General features: G+C 44.0%; 1 protein-coding gene across 1 annotated transcript; it reads left to right on the forward strand.

Moving 5' to 3' along the window:
* Positions 1 to 421: 421 nt before the first annotated feature.
* On the forward strand, positions 422 to 880 carry LOC121481064 (histone H2B.1-like). Its single transcript, XM_041738021.1, has one exon. The coding sequence runs from the start codon at positions 422 to 424 to the stop codon at positions 878 to 880; it is 459 nt and encodes a 152-aa protein (XP_041593955.1).
* The last annotated feature ends 17,667 nt before the right edge of the window (positions 881 to 18,547 follow it).

Consider the following 18,547-nt stretch of genomic DNA (forward strand, 5'->3'; position numbering starts at 1 on the left):
GTGAAATACAGCCGGACTTCGGGCTACACGCTGGGTGTGGAGTCTACTTGAAATCTCTCCCTCACTCTCTGCTCCTCCCCCTTCTCTCCTACTCTCTCCCTCTCCAGAAAATTTTCATGTTGGAAATCTAGAGGTACTCAATGGCTTCCTGTGGAATGTTTAGAGGTCTTTCTGGCAGCCCTCACGGGAAACTTAGGGGCTGCCTGATTCCCACTCTGACTGAGGAGATGCCAAGCTCGAAGGTGTGCCATGAGATCTGACAAGACCTGGCTGAATGACCCGCTCACTTCCTGGCTTTGCCTTTTGTCCAATCAGAGAGGAGCTTTCGGTGACATCGGGCCATGCAGTGGCTATAAAAGAGCCCTGGCCCTTCAGCTGCTGCCAGTGCGCTTCCTTCTGAGCTATCGGGGGTGAGCCCCACATGGCTGAGCCTGGCTGTGAGACCTCTTGGGAGGAAAGCCTGGTTACAGAGGAGCCAGGCGGCAGCCTATCAGGAGAGCCCTCAGCAGGAGCAGCCGAGGCGCCAATGCCACTACCGCCACCGCTGCAGTCACCACCGCCACCACCACCACCTCCGCCTCCGGGGCCGCTGCTCAGACAGTTTTGCCACCTATTTCCCAGGGTTCTGAAGAAGGTTCATGAGGGCCTGAGCCTCTCTCAGAAGGCCCTGAGAGTCACAGATTCGTTCATTAATGACATCTTCGAGCGCATCATCGATGAGGCCTCTTGCCTGGCCCACTCCACCATCACCTCCAGGGAGATCCAGACCGCCATGCATCTGCTGCTGCCAGGGGGGATTGGCAAGCATGTCGTGTCTGAGGCCTCCGAGGCCTTCATCTGGTGCCAGACGCCGATGAACAGCTGCCTCAGGACCCTCTGACCACCCCACAAAACAAGGCTCTTTTCAGAGCTACCTCACTTGTCTGGAAAAGACCTGTAGCTCCCCACAACACCACCTACTCCAGTGTTTGGCCCTATGCCATGATGCCCATCCTTTTTTAAAAATTTTTTTAAATTTATTTATGATAATCACAGAGAGAGAGAGAGAGAGAGGCAGAGACACAGGCAGAGGGAGAAGCAGGCTCCATGTACCGAGAGCCCGATGTGGGATTCGATCCCGGGTCACCAGGATCACGCCCTGGGCCAAAGGCAGGCGCCAAAGCGCTGCGCCACCCAGGGATCCTCATGATGCCCATCCTTAAAGCACGTTCAGCGTGGGCAGAACATGACAAAATGTTGTCAAGTCCACTTTAATATACAGGTGTGGTGTGGACCATTAGGATTTCCTTGGCCGGGTTGCATTTTGTCACTTTCCTTTCTTTTTTTTTTTTTAAATTAATTTTTATTGGTGTTCAATTTACCAACATACAGAAAAACACCCAGTGCTCATCCCGTCAAGTGTCCGCCTCAGTGCCCGTCACCCATTCCCCTCCAACACCCGCCCTCCTCCCCTTCCACCACCCCTAGTTCGTTTCCCAGAGTTAGGAGTCTTTATGTTCTGTCTCCCTTCCTGATATTTCCCAACATTTCTTTTCCCTTCCTTTATATTTCCTTTCACTATTATTTATATTCCCCAAATGAATGAGAACATACACTGTTTGTCCTTCTCCGATTGACTTACTTCACTCAGCATAATACCCTCCAGTTCCATCCACGTTGAAGCAAATGGTGGGTATTTGTCGTTTCTAATGGCTGAGTAATATTCCATTGTATACATAGACCACATCTTCTTTATCCATTCATCTTTCGATGGACACCGAGGCTCCTTCCACAGTTTGGCTATTGTGGACATTGCTGATAGAAACATCGGGGCGCAGGTGTCCCGAAGTTTCATTGCATCTGAATCTTTGGGGTAAATCCCCAGCAGTGCACTTGCTGGGTCGTAGGGCAGGTCTATTTTTAACTCTTTGAGGACCCTCCACACAGTTTTCCAGAGTGGCTGCACCAGTTCACATTCCCACCAACAGTGTAAGAGGGTTCCCTTTTCTCCGCATCCTCTCCAACATTGTTGTTTCCTGCCTTGTTAATTTTCCCCATTCTCACTGGTGTGAGGTGGTATCTCATTGTGGTTTTGATTTGTATTTCCCTGATGGCAAGTGACGCAGAGCATTTTCTCATGTGCATGTTGGCCATGTCCATGTCTTCCTCTGTGAGATTTCTCTTCATGTCTTTTGCCCATTTCATGATTGGATTGTTTGTTTCTTTGGTGTTGAGATTAATAAGTTCTTTATAGATTTTGGAAACTAGCCCTTTATCTGATATGTCATTTGCAAATATCTTCTCCCATTCTGTAGGTCGTCTTTGAGTTTTGTTGACTGTATCCTTTGCTGTGCAAAAGCTTCTTATCTTGATGAAGTCCCAATAGTTCATTTTTGCTTTTGTTTCTTTTGCCTTTGTGGATGTATCTTGCAAGAAGTTACTGTGGCCAAGTTCAAAAAGGGTGTTGCCTGTGTTCTCCTCTAGGATTTTGATGGAATCTTGTCTCACATTTAGATCTTTCATCCATTTTGAGGTTATCTTTGTGTATGGTGCAAGAGAGTGGTCTAGTTTCATTCCTCTGCATGTGGATGTCCAACTTTCCCAGCACCATTTATTGAAGAGACTGTCCTTTTTTTCAGTGGATAGTCTTTCCTCCTTTATCGAATATTATTTGACCATAAAGTTGAGGGTCCACTTCTGGATTCTCTATTCTGTTCCATTGATCTATGTGTCTCTTTTTGTGCCAGTACCACACTGTCTTGATGACCACAGCTTTGTAGAACAACCTGAAATCTGGCATTGTGATGCCCCCAGCTATGGTTTTCTTTTTTAAAATTCCCCTGGCTATTCGGGGTCTTTTCTGATTCCACACAAATCTTAAAATAATTTGTTCTAACTCTCTGAAGAAAGTCCATGGTATTTTGATAGGGATTGCATTAAACGTGTAAATTGCCCTGGGTAACATTGAAATTTTTACAATATTAATTCTGCCAATCCATGAGCATGGAATATTTTTCCATCTCTTTGTGTCTTCCTCAATTTCTTTCAGAAGTGTTCTGTAGTTTTTAGGGTATAGATCTTTTACCTCTTTGGTTAGGTTTATTCCTAGGTATCTTATGCTTTTGGGTGCAATTGTAAATGGGATTGACTCCTTCATTTCTCTTTCTTCAGTCTCATTGTTAGTGTATAGAAATGCCATTGATTTCTGGGCATTGATTTTGTATCCTGCCACGCTACCAAATTGCTGTATGAGTTCTAGCAATCTTGGGGTGGAGGCTTTTGGGTTTTCTATGTAGAGTATCATGTCATTGGCGAAGAGGGAGAGTTTGACTTCTTCTTTGCCAATTTGAATGCCTTTATTTTATTTTATTTTTTTTAATTTGAATGCCTTTAATGTCTTTTTGTTGTCTGATTGCTGAGGCGAGGACTTCCAGAACTATGTTGAATAGCAGTGGTGAGAGTGGACATCCCTGTCTTGTTCCTGATCTTAGGGGAAAGGCTCCCAGTGCTTCCCCATTGAGAATGATATTTGCTGTGGGCTTTTCGTAGATGGCTTTTAAGATGTCGAGGAAAGTTCCCTCTATCCCAACACTCTGAAGGGTTTTGATCAGGAATGGATGCTGTATTTTGTCAAATGCTTTCTCTGCATCTAATGAGAGTATCATATGGTTCTTGGTTTTTCTCTTGCTGATATGATGAATCACATTGATGGTTTTACGAGTGTTGAACCAGCCTTGTGTCCCGGGGATAAATCCTACTTGGTCATGGTGAATAATTTTCTTAATGTGTTGTTGGATCCTATTGGCTAGTATCTTGTTGAGAATTTTTGCATCCATGTTCATCAGGGATATTGGTCTGTAATTCTCCTTTTTGGTGGGGTCTTTGTCTGGTTTCGGAATTAAGGTGATGCTGGCCTCATAGAACGAATTTGGAAGTACTCCATCTCTTTCTATCTTTCCAAACAGCTTTAGTAGAATAGGTATGATTTCTTCTTTAAACGTTTGATAGAATTCCCCTGGGAAGCCATCTGGCCCTGGACTCTTGTGTCTTGGGAGGTTTTTGATGACTGCTTCAATTTCCTCCCTGGTTATTGGCCTGTTCAGGTTTTCTATTTCTTCCTGCTCCAGTTTTGGTAGTTTGTGGCTTTCCAGGAATGCGTCCATTTCTTCTAGATTTCCTAATTTATTGGCGTACAGCTGTTCATAATATGTTTTTAAAATCGTTTGTATTTCCTTGGTGTTGGTAGTGATGTCCCCTTTCTCATTCATGATTTTATTAATTTGAGTCTTCTCTCTCTTCTTTTTAATAAGGTTGGCTAATGGTTTATCTATCTTATTAATTCTTTCAAAGAACCAACTCCTGGTTCTGTTGATCTGTTCCACAGTTCTTTTGGTCTCGATATCATTGAGTTCTGCTCGAATTTTAATTAACTCTCTTCTTCTGCTGGGGGTGGGGTCTATTTGTTGCTTTTTCTCTAGTTCCTTTATGTGTAAGGTGAGCTTTTGAATTTGAGATCTTTCCAGTTTTTGAATGTATGCTTGTATTGCGATGTATTTCCCCCTCAGGACTGCTTTTGCTGCATCCCAAAGATTTTGAACGGTTGTATCTTCATTTTCATTAGTTTCCATGAATCTTTTTAATTCTTCCTTAATTTCCTGGTTGACCTTTTCATCTTTTAGCAGGATGGTCCTTAACCTCCACGTGTTTGTGGTCCTTCCATATTTCTTGTTGTGATTAAGTTCTAATTTCAAGGCATTATGGTCTGAGAATATACAGGGGACTATCCCGATCTTTTGGTATCGGTTCAGACCCGATTTGTGACCCAGTATGTGGTCTATTCTGGAGAAAGTTCCATGTGCACTTGAGAAGAATGTGTATTCAGTTGAGTTTGGATGTAAAGTTCTGTAGATATCTGTGAAATCCATCTGGTCCAGTGTATCATTTAAAGCTCTCGTTTCTTTGGAGATATTGTGCTTAGAAGACCTATCCAGGGTAGAAAGAGCTAGATTGAAGTCACCAAGTATAAGTGTATTATTATCAAGGTATTTCTTGAGTTTGGTTATTAATTGGTTTAAATATTTGGCAGCTCCCACATTCGGGGCATATATATTGAGGAGTGTTAAGTCCTCTTGTTGGATAGATCCTTTGAGTATGAGATAGTGTCCCTCTTCATCTCTCACTATAGTCTTCGGGGTAAATTTTAATTTATCTGATATAAGGATGGCAACCCCTGCTTTCTTTTGAGGACCATTTGAATGGTAAATGGTTCTCCAACCTTTTCTTTTCAGGTTGTAGGTGTCCTTCTGTCTAAAATGAGTCTCTTGTAGACAGCAAATAGATGGGTCCTGCTTTTTTATCCAGTCTGAAACCCTGCGCCTTTTGATGGGGTCATTAAGCCCGTTCACATTCAGAGTTACTATTGATAGATATGAGTTTAGTGTCATCATATCTATTCAGTCCTTGTTTTTGTGGATTGTTCCACTGAACTTCTTCTTAAAGGGGAATTTTAAGAGTCCCCCTTAAAATTTCTTGCAGAGCTGGTTTGGAGGTTACATATTCTTTCAGTTCCTGCCTGTCTTGGAAGCTCTTTATCTCTCCTTCCATTTTGAATGAAAGCCTTGCGGGGTAAAGTATTCTTGGTTGCATGTTCTTTTCATTTAGGACCCTGAATATATCCTGCCAGCCCTTTCTGGCCTGCCAGGTCTCTGTGGAGAGGTCTGCTGTTACCCTAATATTCCTCCCCATAAAAGTCAGGGACTTTTTTTCTCTTGCTGCTTTAAGGATCTTCTCCTTATCTTTGGAATTTGCAAGCTTCACTATTAAATGTCGAGGTGTTGAACGGTTTTTGTTGATTTTAGGGGGGGATCTCTCTATTTCCTGGATCTGAATGCCTGTTTCCCTTCCCAGATTCGGAAAGTTTTCAGCTAGGATTTGTTCAAATACATATTCTGGCCCTCTGTCCCTTTCCGCGCCCTCGGGAACCCCAATTAAACGTAGGTTTTTCTTCCTCAGGCTATCATTTATTTCCCTTAATCTATCCTCATGGTCTTTTAATTGCCTGTCTCTTTTTTCCTCAGTTTCCCTCTTTGCCATCAACTTGTCTTCTATGTCACTCACTCGTTCTTCCACCTCGTCAAGCCTCGTCGTTAGGACTTCTAGCTTGGATTGCATCTCATTTAATTGATTTTTAATTTCTGCCTGATTAGATCTAAATTCTGCAGTCATGAAGTCTCTTGAGTCCTTTATGGTTTTTTCTAGAGCCACCAGTAGCTGTAAAATAGTGCTTCTGAATTGGCTTTCTGACATTGAATTGTAATCCATATTTTGTAACTCTGTGGGAGAGTGGGCTGTTTCTGATTCTTTTTTTTGAGGGGTTTTCCTTCTAGTCATTTTGCTCAGTGCAGAGTGGCCAAAAACAAGTTGTATTGGGAAAAGGAGAAAAAGAGAGAGAAGGAAAGAAAAGAGAAAAAGAAAAAAGAGAAAGAAGAAAAAAATAGGGGAAAAAGAGAAGAAAAAGAAAGAAAAAGAAAGAAAGGAGAAAAAAGAAAAAAGGGGGGGTGGGGGAAGCAATCAGAAATCAAGAAGAAAGAGAGAAAAAAAAAAGCACAAAACAAAACAAAACAAAACAAAACAAAAAAAACAAAAACAAAAACAAAAAAACAAAAAACAAAAAAAACCACGGGGGAGTATCTTCCGATTCTGTGTAGTTTAAGTCCCTTGACTTCCCTTGGAACTGGTCCGTCTCGCTGGTCTTCTGGGGGAGGGGCCTGCTGTGCTGATTCTCAGGTGTTGGCACTTGGGGGAGCTGCTCTGCCCCTGCCTGGTGCAGGGCTCGGTGGGGGTTGTTGACCCCGTGAGGCCCCGGGAGGAAGCCACAGTGGCGGGGGCAGCTCTGGGACCCTGGATCCAGTCCCCGCAGTAGCTCCGGGGCTCTCCTTCTGCAGGGCCTGGGGGCTCCGGGGCGGGGCCGCTGATCTGCTCAGTTCCAGGCAGGAGCGTCCTCGCTGTCCTGGGCCCTCCCGGCCTCTGCCTGTCCCGGGGGAGGCCGGATCCTGGGCTGTGTCCCGGCGCCCTGTGCTCCGGAGCCTGCGCTGTTGGATTCGCGCTCCCGGCGGTGCAGCCCCCTCCGCGGAGCCGCCGCCCGAGCCTCTCCGAGCTGTTCCCGGAGCCGCGCAGCCCCCTCCGCGCGGAGCTTCTTCCTCTGCGCGAGCCGCCGCCGCTGAGCTGTTCCCGGAGCCGCGCAGCCCCCTCCGCGGAGCCGCCGCCCGAGCCCCTCCGAGCTGTTCCCGGAGCCGCGCAGCCCCCTCCGCGCGGAGCTTCTTCCTCCGCCCGAGCCGCCGCCGCTGAGCTGTTCCCGGAGCCGCGCAGCCCCCTCCGCGGAGCCGCCGCCCGAGCCCCTCCGAGCTGCTCCGGGTCCCGCCGAGCGCTGCAGCCCTTAGGGAGCTCGGCGCACTCTCCGGGGCGCAGTTCCTCTGTTACTGTCCCAGGGAGCCCGAGGGCGTCCCCGCCTTTCTGGGGATCCTGCTCCAATTCCCCGGGAGCCCCTTTCCGCGGGGAAGGTCGGTGCAGCTCCTGCTCCTCCGGGACGGGGCTCTCCTGTCCTGGGGACACTCGCCCCGGCCTCAGCCCGGCTCCTCGCGGGGCCCCTCCCCCTTGGAGGCCTTTTGTGTCTTTATTTCTTTTTCCCCGTCTTCCTACCTTGATAGAAGCGCGAACTCTTCTCACTGTAGCGTTCCAGCTGGTCTCTCTTTAAATCTCAGGCCGAATTCGTAGGTTTTCAGGATGATTGGATGGTTTTCTAGGTAATTTGCTGAGGACAGGTGACCTGGAGACCCTACTCCTCCGCCATCTTGCCCCTCCCCCTCGACCTTTTCATCTTTTAGCAGGATGGTCCTTAACCTCCACGTGTTTGTGGTCCTTCCAAACTTCTTGTTGTCATTAAGTTCTAATTTCAAGGCATTATGGTCTGAGAATATGCAGGGGACTATCCCGATCTTTTGGTATTGGTTCAGACCCGATTTGTGACCCATTATGTGGTCTATTCTGGAGAAAGTTCCATGTGCACTTGAGAAGAATGTGTATTCAGTTGAGTTTGGATGTAAAGTTCTGTAGATATCTGTGAAATCCATCTGGTCCAGTGTATCATTTAAAGCTCTCGTTTCTTTCGATATGTTGTGCTTAGAAGACCTATCTCGTATAGAAAGAGCTAGATTGAAGTCACCAAGTATAAGTGTTTTATGATCTAAGTATTTCCTCACTTTGGTTATTAATTGGTTTAAATACTTGGCAGCTCCCACATTCAGGGCGTATATATTGAGGATTATTAAGTCCTCTTGTTGGATAGATCCTTTAAGTATGAGATAGTGTCCCTCTTCATCTCTCACTATAGTCTTCGGGGTAAATTTTAATTTATCTGATATAAGGATGGCTACCCCTGCTTTCTTTTGAGGACCATTTGAATGGTAAATTGTTCTCCAACCTTTTATTTTCAGGTTGTAGGTGTCCTTCTGTCTAAAATGAGTCTCTTGTAGACAGCAAATAGATGGGTCCTGCTTTTTTATCCAGTCTGAAACCCTGCACCTTTTGATGGGGTCATTAAGCCCGTTCACGTTCAGAGTTACTATTGATAGATATGAGTTTAGTGTCATCATATCTATTCAGTCCTTGTTTTTGTGGATTGTTCCACTGAACTTCTTCTTAAAGGGGAATTTTAAGAGTTCCCCTTAAAATTTCTTGCAGAGCTGGTTTGGAGGTTACATATTCTTTCAGTTCCTGCCTGTCTTGGAAGTTCTTTATCTCTCCTTCCATTTTGAATGAAAGCCTTGCTGGATAAAGTATTCTTGGTTGCATGTTCTTCTCATTTAGGACCCTGAATATATCCTGCCAGCCCTTTCTGGCCTGCCAGGTCTCTGTGGAGAGGTCTGCTGTTACCCTAATATTCCTCCCCATAAAAGTCAGGGACTTTTTTTCTCTTGCTGCTTTAAGGATCTTCTCCTTATCTTTGGAATTTGTAAGCTTCACTATTAAGTGTCGAGGTGTTGAACAGTTTTTGTTGATTTTAGGGGGGGGGGGAATCTCTCTATTTCCTGGATCTGAATGCCTGTTTCCCTTCCCAGATTAGGAAAGTTTTCAGCTATGATTTGTTCAAATACATATTCTGGCCCTCTGTCTATTTTGGCGCCCTCGGGAACCCCAATTAAACATAGGTTTTTCTTCCTCAGGCTGTCATTTATTTCCCTTAATCTATCCTCATGGTCTTTTAATTGCCTGTCTCTTTTTTCCTCAGTTTCCCTCTTTGCCATCAACTTGTCTTCTATGTCACTCACTCGTTCTTCCACCTCGTTAAGCCTCGTCGTTAGGACTTCTAGCTTGGATTGCATCTCATTCCATTGATTTTTAATTTCTGCCTGATTGGATCTAAATTCTGCAGTCATGAAGTCTCTTGAGTCCTTTATGGTTTTTTGTAGAGCCACCAGTAGCTGTATAATAGTGCTTCTGAATTGGCTTTCTGACATTGAATTGTAATCCAGATTTTGTAACTCTGTGGGAAAGAGGACTGTTTCTGATTCTTTTTTTTGAGGTGAGGTTTTCCTTCTAGTCATTTTGCTCAGTGCAGAGTGGCCAAAAACAAGTTGTATTGGGAAAAGGAGAAAAAGAGAGAGAAGGAAAGAAAAGAGAAAAAGAAAAAAGAGAAAGAAGAAAAAAAAGGGGAAAAAGAGAAAGAAAAAGAAAGGAGAAAAAAAAGGGGGTGGGGTGGGGGAAGCAATCAGAAATCAAGAAGAAAGAAAGAAAAAAAAAGCACAAAACAAAACAAAAACAAAACAAAACAAAACAAAAAAAACACGGGGGAGTATCTTCCGATTCTGTGTACTTTAAGTCCCTTGACTTCCCCTGGAACTGGTCCGTCTCGCTGGTCTTCTGGGGGAGGGGCCTGCAGTGCTGATTCTCAGGTGTTAGCACTTGGGGGAGCTGCTCTGCCCCTGCCTGGTGCAGGGCTCAGTGGGGTTGTTCACCCCATAAGGCCCCGGGAGGAAGCCACAGTGGCGGGGCCAGCTCTGCAGCCCTGGAGTCAGCTCCTGCAGTAGCTCCGGGGCTCTCTGTCTGCAGGGCCTGGGGGCTCCGGGGCGGGGCCGCTGATCTGCTCAGCCCCGGGCAGGAGCGTCCTTGCTGTCCTGGGCCCTCCTGGCCTCTGCCTGTCCTGGGGGAGGCTGGATCCTGGGCTGTGTCCCGGCGCCCTGTTCCCCGGATCCTGCGCTGTTGGATTCGCTCCCGCCCGCAGCCCCCTCCGTGGAGCCGCCGCCCGAGCCCCTCGGAGCTGTTCCCGGAGCCCCGCAGCCCCCTCCGCGGAGCCGCCGCCCGAGCCCCTCCGAGCTGTTCCCGGAGCCCCGCAGCCCCCTCCGCGGAGCCGCCGCCCGAGCCCCTCCGAGCTGTTCCCGGAGCCGCGCAGCCCCCTCCGCGGAGCCGCCGCCCGAGCCCCTCCGAGCTGCTCCGGGTCCCGCCGAGCGCTGCAGCCCTTAGGGAGCTCGGCGCACTCTCCCGGGGCGCAGGTGCCTGTTAGTGTCCCAGGGAGCCCGAGGGCATCCCCGCCCTCCTGGGTCCTGCTCCAACTCCCTGCGGGCCCCTTTCCGCCCGGGAAGGTTGGTGCAGCTCCTGCTCCTCCGGGACGGGGCTCTCCTGTCCTGGGGACTCTCGCCCCGGCCTCAGCCCGGCTCCTCGCGGGGCCCCTCCCCCTTGGAGGCCTTTTGTTTCTTTATTTCTTTTTCCCCGTCTTCCTACCTTGATAGAACCCGAACTCTTCTCACTGTAGCGTTCCAGCTGGTCTCTCTTTAAATCTCAGGCCGAATTCATAGATTTTCAGGATGATTGGAAGGTTTTCTAGGTAATTCGTTGGGGACAGGTGATTTGGGGACCCTACTCTTCCGCCATCTTGCCCCTCCCTATTTTTTAGTTTTTTAATGATAATTTTATTTTTTATTGGTGTTCAAATTGCCAACATACAGAATAACACCCAGTGCTCATCCCGTCAAGTGCCCCCCTCAGTGCCCGTCACCCAGTCACCCCCACCCCCCGCCCTCCTCCCCCTCGTTTCCCAGAGTTAGGAGTCTTTTTTTTCTCCAAAACTTTTATTTTTTATTTTTTTAATAAATTAATTTTTATTGGTGTTCAATTTACCAACATACAGAATAACACTCAGTGCTCATCCCATCAAGTGCCCCCCTCAATGCCCGTCACCCATTCACCCCCACCCCCCGCCCTCGTCCACTTCCACCACCCCTAGTTCGTTTCTCAGAGTTAGGAGTCTTTATGTTCTGTCTCCCTTTCTGATATTTCCCACTTATTTTTTCTCCTTTCCCCTTTATTCCCTTTCACTATTTTTTATATTCCCCAAATGAATGAGACCATGTTTGTCCTTCTATTGACTTATTTCACTCAGCATAATACCTTCCAGTTCCATCTGCGTCGAAGCAAATGGTGGGTATTTGTCATTTCTAATGGCTGAGTAATATTCCATTGTATACATAAACCACATCATCTGCTTATCATGTGAAGTTAACTGCAAAGAGTTTCCTCTTAAGGGAAGGTGAAAATGAGGCCTATGAGGAAGACATAAAGAGATGGAAAAATATTCCATGCTCATGGATTGGCAGAATTAATACTGTGAAAATGTCAGTGTTACCCAGGGCAATTTACACGTTTAATGCAATCCCTATCAAAATACCATGGACTTTCTTCAGAGAGTTAGAACAAATTATTTTAAGATTTGCGTGAAATCAGAAAAGACCCCGAATAGCCAGGGGAATTTTAAAAAAAGAAAACCATAGCTGGGGGCATCACAATGCCAGATTTCAGGTTGTTCTACAAAGCTGTGGTCATCAAGACAGTGTGGTACTGGCACAAAAAGAGACACATAGATCAATGGAACAGAATAGAGAATCCAGAAGTGGACCCTCAACTTTATGGTCAAATAATATTCGATAAAGGAGGAAAGACTATCCATTGGAAGAAAGACAGTCTCTTCAATAAATGGTGCTGGGAAAGTTGGACATCCACATGCAGAGGAATGAAACTAGACCACTCTCTTGCACCATACACAAAGATAACCTCAAAATGGATGAAAGATCTAAATGTGAGACAAGATTCCATCAAAATCCTAGAGGAGAACACAGGCAACACCCTTTTTGAACTTGGCCACAGTAACTTCTTGCAAGATAAATCCACGAAGGCAAAAGAAACAAAAGCAAAAATGAACTATTGGGACTTTATCAAGATAAGAAGCGTTTGCACAGCAAAGGATACAGTCCACCAAGCTCAAAGACAACCTACAGAATGGGAGAAGATATTTGCAAATGACGTTATCAGATAAAGGGCTAGTTTCCAAGATCTATAAAGAACTTATTAAAATCAACACCAAAGAAACAAACAATCCAATCATCAAATGGGCAAAAGACATGAAGAGAAATCTCACAGAGGAAGACATATACATGGCCAACACGCACATGAGAAAATGCTCTGCATCACTTGCCATCAGGGAAATACAAATCAAAACCACAATGAGATACCACCTCACACCAGTGAGAATGGGGAAAATTAACATGGCAGGAAACCACAAATGTTGGAGAGGATGCGGAGAAAAGGGAACCCTCTTACACTGTTGGTGGGAATGTGAACTGGTGCAGCCACTCTGGAAAACTGTGTGGAGGTTCCTCAAAGAGTTAAAAATAGACCTTCCCTATGACCCAGCAATTGCACTGCTGAGGATTTACCCCAAAGATGCAGATGCAATGAAACGCTGGGACACCTGCACCCTGATGTTTCTTTTTTTTTTTTTAATTTTTATTTATTTATGATAGTCACACACAGAGAGAGAGAGGCAGAGACTTTGGCAGAGGGAGAAGCAGGCTCCGTGCACCGGGAGCCCGACGTGGGATTTGATCCCGGGTCTCCAGGATCGCGCCCTGAGCCAAAGGCAGGCGCTAAACCGCTGCGCCACCCAGGGATCCCCACCCTGATGTTTCTAGCAGCAATGTCCACAATAGCCAAACTGTGGAAGGAGCCTCGGTGTCCATCGAAAGATGAATGGATAAAGAAGATGTGGTTTATGTATACAATGGAATATTACTCAGCAATTAGAAACGACAAATACCCACCATTTGCTTCAACTTGGATGGAACTGGAGGGTATTATGCTGAGTGAAGTAAGTCAATCGGAGAAGGACAAACATTATGTGTTCTCATTCATTTGGGGAATATAAATACTAGTGAAAGGGAATAGAAGGGAAGGGAGAAGAAATGCGTAGGAAATATCAGAAAGGGAGACAGAACATAAAGACTCCTAACTCTGGGAAACGAACTAGGGATGGTGGAAGGGGAGGAGGGCGTGGGGTGGGGATGAATGGTTGGCGGGCATGAGGGGGCACTTGACGGGATGAGCACTGGGTGTTATTCTGTATGTTGGCAAATTGAACACCAATAAAAAATAAATTCATTATTAAAAAAAAAAGAAAATGAGGCCTATGGCAACACTTTCTGTTTGGTATTAAGTCTGATATGCAAGAAAGTGTGGTGCTTCCAGAATATTGTGGCTTCAGTGCAATTGGTGATCACACAAAATATCTGATAAAAGATGGGATAGTTTCATTCATGAGAGTCCATCATGATAGAGTCTCTAGTGTCTTCTGTCCCACCTCTGATTTCAGCCTCCACTGGTGTAGACAGTATGTTCATGCAAGTCCACCGCTGTTCACCTCATGCTGACAGTACCCCTCATATGCATGGCCAGATCCTTGGTTGTTTTAAATCTTAAATCTGTTTTAAGCCTGCACATGACATTTATCAATCCTCAGTGCTACATAAATCAGAGTTAGCTCTTGCAAAGGATAAGTAACTAGGTTGATGTAGGATACCATTGAACATTTATGATTCTCTGAATTTAGCAACTTGGTCTGTGAATTTTACCTGTGATTGCTGTGACTTTATCCTTGGGGCCAAACGCATTGTTGTAGAGAGTGTTTAAACAGGCATGAGTGAAGGTTCATCTAAGGCTGTCTCTGATTTGGAAATCAGGCATAGAACTAGGATTGGTGAATGTGATATCATAATATGTTTCTCTGTGAACCTGAACTCAAAATAAAGCCTTAAAACACTTTCATTGTTGTTGTCACTTACGATCATGATGCTAAGGCTGGGTCTCTACTAAAACTTTTGGGGAGCCCCTAGGGCTATAAGGTTTGAATTCACATTTGTAGAAGTTAGATGTGATTGATATCTACTCTGTTGTTAAATGGCCCAGTCCCTCTTCCCCACGGCCCAACCCAGCATTGCACTGAAAACCTTTAACACTTTTGATTTTTTAGATGTTAACTTCCTCTCTAGTTGCTTCTGAAACTCTCATATGGTATCCATCCACAGTGGGGTCAGCTAACCACCTGGGATCATTGGAAACCAGCAAAGAAATAGAATACAGTGTCCTCCAATTCAAGGAGTTTGTTTGTTTGTTTATTATTTATTTATTTATTTATTTATTTATTTATTTATTTATTTATAAGATTCCACTAATTTATTTGAAAAGGAGAGAGCCCAAGCGGAAAGAAGGGCAGAGGGAGAGGGAGGAGCAGATTCCCTACTGGGTAGGGATCCCTATGGGGGACTCCATCTCAGGACCCTGGAATCATGACCTGAGCCCAAGGTGGACGCTTCACCCACTGAGCCACCAAGGGGCCCCTCTCGGGGAGTTTAGAAACCTAGTTGTTGGATATATACAGGAGAATTTGTTAACATTTAACCAAAGCCCAAATGGCCTTGCATTGAGATGGGGAGATTCCTGATGATTAGACTTTTGAGGCCAAAGACTGTCTTGTATATCTTTGTATGACCCACTCCCAGCACAGAACCAGCTACAGGCAGGTTTCAATAGATGTTGACTGACTGAATGATTTCTTTATGCCCACTGTTTTTTATTTTGTTTACACTCTGTAGCTTTTAAAAAGTCCAGCGAACATTTGTTGCCCCTCATCCTCTGCAACACTTCTTTTTAGACTTTTAAATTGTAGCTAGTCTGGAAAATATGTGCATTTGCATTTCTGTGATGACTACTGGGGTTAAGAAGGTTTTCATGTTTATTGGAAAATTGTGTTTCTTTATTTTTTTTTTTTTTTTTTAATTTTTTATTTATTATTTATGATAGTCACAGAGAGATAGAGAGAGAGGCAGAGACACAGGCAGAGGGAGAAGCAGGCTCCATGCACCGGGAGCCCGACGTGGGATTCGATCCCGGGTCTCCAGGATCGCGCCCTGGGCCAAAGGCAGGCGCCAAACCGCTGCGCCACCCAGGGATCCCTTTTTATTTATTTATTTTTTTTAATTTTTTATTTATTATTTAGAAAATTGTGTTTCTAACTTTATGATGTTTGTTCAAGTCTTTTGCCCACGTTTCTAGTGATTCTTCTACCTCATCATTTGTGCGAGTTCTCTCTCTCTCTCTCTCTCTCTCTATATATATATATATATATATAGTGTATTATTCAATCTATCTATATATAGTGTATTATATTTTTAAAGATTTTATTTATTTGACAGAGAGAGAGAGCACTAGCAGGAGGAGTGGCAGAGGGAGAGGGAGAAGCAGGCTCTCCACTGAGCAGGGACTCAGTTCGGAGCACTGAGCCTCGATGTGGGGCTTGATCCCAGGACCTGGGGTTATGACCTCAGCTGAAGGCAGATGCTTAACCGCCTGAGCCACCGAGGCATTGTAAGTTCTTTATATATTTTAAATGCAGATTCTTTGATATATGTATTTCAAGTTATTATCTCTCCTCTGACTTGTGCTCAATGCTGTCTAGTTTATCAACAGTTAGTGCTTTTTGTTTTCTGCTTTTGAAACCTTTCCTTACTCCAGGGAAATGCAGATATTCTCTTATGTTACCTTCTAAAAGCTTTGTAGTTTTGTCTGAAATTGATTTGTTGTGTATGATCTGTAGTCAGAGGCAAGTTATTTCCTTCACACATACTTACTTGTGTCAGTTGCATTTATTGCAAAGACCACCCTTTCTCCACTTCTCTATGGTCACAAATCAAGCATCTCTCTAGGTTTTCTATTTTATTGTTTGTTTGCTTGTTTTGGTGCTGATCTCACACAGTCTTAATTACTGTAGCTTTTGATGAAGTCATAATATCCTACAAAGCAAGTTGGCTCATCTTGTTCCTTTTCTCTGAGGATGTTTTTGTTGGCTGTTCTTGGCCCTTGCAATTCCACATACATTTTAACACCAGCTTGTCAAATTACTTAGATACAGGTTCACATGCACAAAGTTTTGAAATTAGATTTGGAGTCCCTAACTACTAATTAATTGGGGAGAAAGGCTATCTTCATGAAACTAAGTTATTTCAGTCTATGAACATTTACATAGCCATCCATTTCTTTAGGTCTTTTAAATTTTCTCTCAATAATGTCTTACTCTTTTCTATGTAAGGGTCTTACACAATATTTGTAGGATTTATCCATAGATATTTGAAATTCAATTGTAAATTATATCTTTAAAAAACTCCATCTTAAAAATTTTAATAGTAGGGGATCCCTGGGTGGCTCAGTGGTTTACCCCTGCCTTTGGCCCAGGGCGTGATCCTGGAGTCCCGGGATCGAGTCCGGCGTCGGGCTCCGGGCATGGAGTCTGCCTCTCCCTCTGCCTGTGACTCTGCCTCTCTCTCTCTCCCTATGTCTATCATAAATAAATAAATCTTTAAAAAAAATTTAGTAGTATAGAAATATAATACATTTTTTTATATTGACCTACTTTCAGCAACATTGTTAATGCTAATAATTTTTAGATTTTATTTCCTCTTGGGGTTGGTATATGATATATGATCCCAGGACCCTAAGACCATGACCTGAGCTGAAGGCAGATGCTTAACCAACTAAGTCACCCAAGAGCCCTGCTAAATTATATTCTCATGAAATTTCCTGTTTCATCCAAGTTATATGTGTTCTTTTGATAGTTATCCATTTAAAAATTTATTCGTATAAAGTTATTCATGGTATTGTCTTATGATTAAGAAAAACATCTATTGCATCTATGGTTATTACCCCCTTAAAAGTTCTATTTTTTTTTTTCCTCTTCACTGTGCTACAATTTACATAGCACTGGAATTATCTGTTTCCTGAAGGTTTGGTAAAAGTGTGTGAAAACATCAGGGTTTGATGCTCTTTGAGGGAGAGTTGGCCTTTTTACATCTTTAGTTATTTTCATAATTGTGATCGTTCTGTTTAAACTTTCCTGTCTTCCTAAGGCCAGCTTTGTTAATTTTTATGTTCTGAGAAAATCTAATCAAGTATCACATTTACTTGCATGACACTGGGAAAAGTAGTCTAGATATGATTCTCTTAGTTACTCCCTACTAGTGATATCCCATTTTCATTTTTTATGTTTTGCATTTGTGCTTCCTTCTATTTTTTTTCTTGAAGAGGTTAGCTAATAACTATATTTGTTACTTTAAGAATCTCTTGGCTGAGTAATATTCCATTGTATACATAAACCACACCTTCTTTATCCATTCATCTTTCCATGGACACCGAGGCTCCTTCCACAGTTTGGCTATTGTGGACATTGCTGCTAGAAACATCGGGGTGCAGGTGTCCTGGTGTATGACTGCATCTGTATCTTTGGGGTAAATCCCTAGCAGTGCAATTGCTGAGTTGTAGGGCAGATCTACTTTTAACTCTTTGAGGAACCTCCACACAGTTTTCCAGAGTGGCTGCACCAGTTCACATTCCCACCAACAGTGCAGGAGGGTTCCCCTTTCTCCACATCCTCTCCAACATTTGTGGTTTCCTGCATTGTTAATTTTCCCCATTCTCACTGGTGAGGTGGTATCTCATTGTGGTTATGCTGAGTGAAATAAGTCAGTCGGGGAAGGACAAACATTATATGGTCTCATTCATTTGGGGAATATAAAAAATAGTGAAAGGGAATAAAGGGGAAAGGAGAAAAAATAAGTGGGAAATATCAGAAAGGGAGACAGAACATGAAAGACTCCTAACTCTGGGAAACGAACTAGGGGTTCGTTTATATAAATTTATATAAAAAAAGAATCTCTTGCGTGTATTAATGTCCTACTTTCTAATTAATATGCTTATTAATTAGGTATTTATTAATATCTTTATTAAATTCTTCCTTCTGTTTTCCTTATGTTTATGGTATTGGTTGTTTTTCCTGATATTTTACGTTGGATGCCATTGTATGGCCACAAAATGGTTGCTGGTGTTCTTTTTTTTTTTAATAATAAATTTATTTTTTATTGGTGTTCAATTTGCTAACATGCAGAATAACACCCAGTGCTCATCCCGCCAAGTGCCCCCCTCAGTGCCCGCCACCCAGTCACCCCCAACCCCCGCCCTCCTCCCCTTCCACCACCCCTAGTTCGATTCCCAGAGTTAGGAGTCTTCCATGTTCTGTCTCCCTTTCTGATATTTCCCACACATTTCTTCTCCCTTCCCCTATATTCCCTTTCACTATTATTTATATTCCCCAAATGAATGAGACCATATAATGTTTGTCCTTCCCCGATTGACTTAT

This window comes from Vulpes lagopus, chromosome 23 (genome assembly GCF_018345385.1).
Source record: "Vulpes lagopus strain Blue_001 chromosome 23, ASM1834538v1, whole genome shotgun sequence".
NCBI lineage: Eukaryota > Metazoa > Chordata > Mammalia > Carnivora > Canidae > Vulpes > Vulpes lagopus.

What these genes read in the sequence shown, in the direction of transcription:
- LOC121481064 (XM_041738021.1), top strand. Translation starts at nt 422, where the DNA reads ATGGCTGAGCCTGGCTGTGAGACCTCTTGGGAGGAAAGCCTGGTTACA.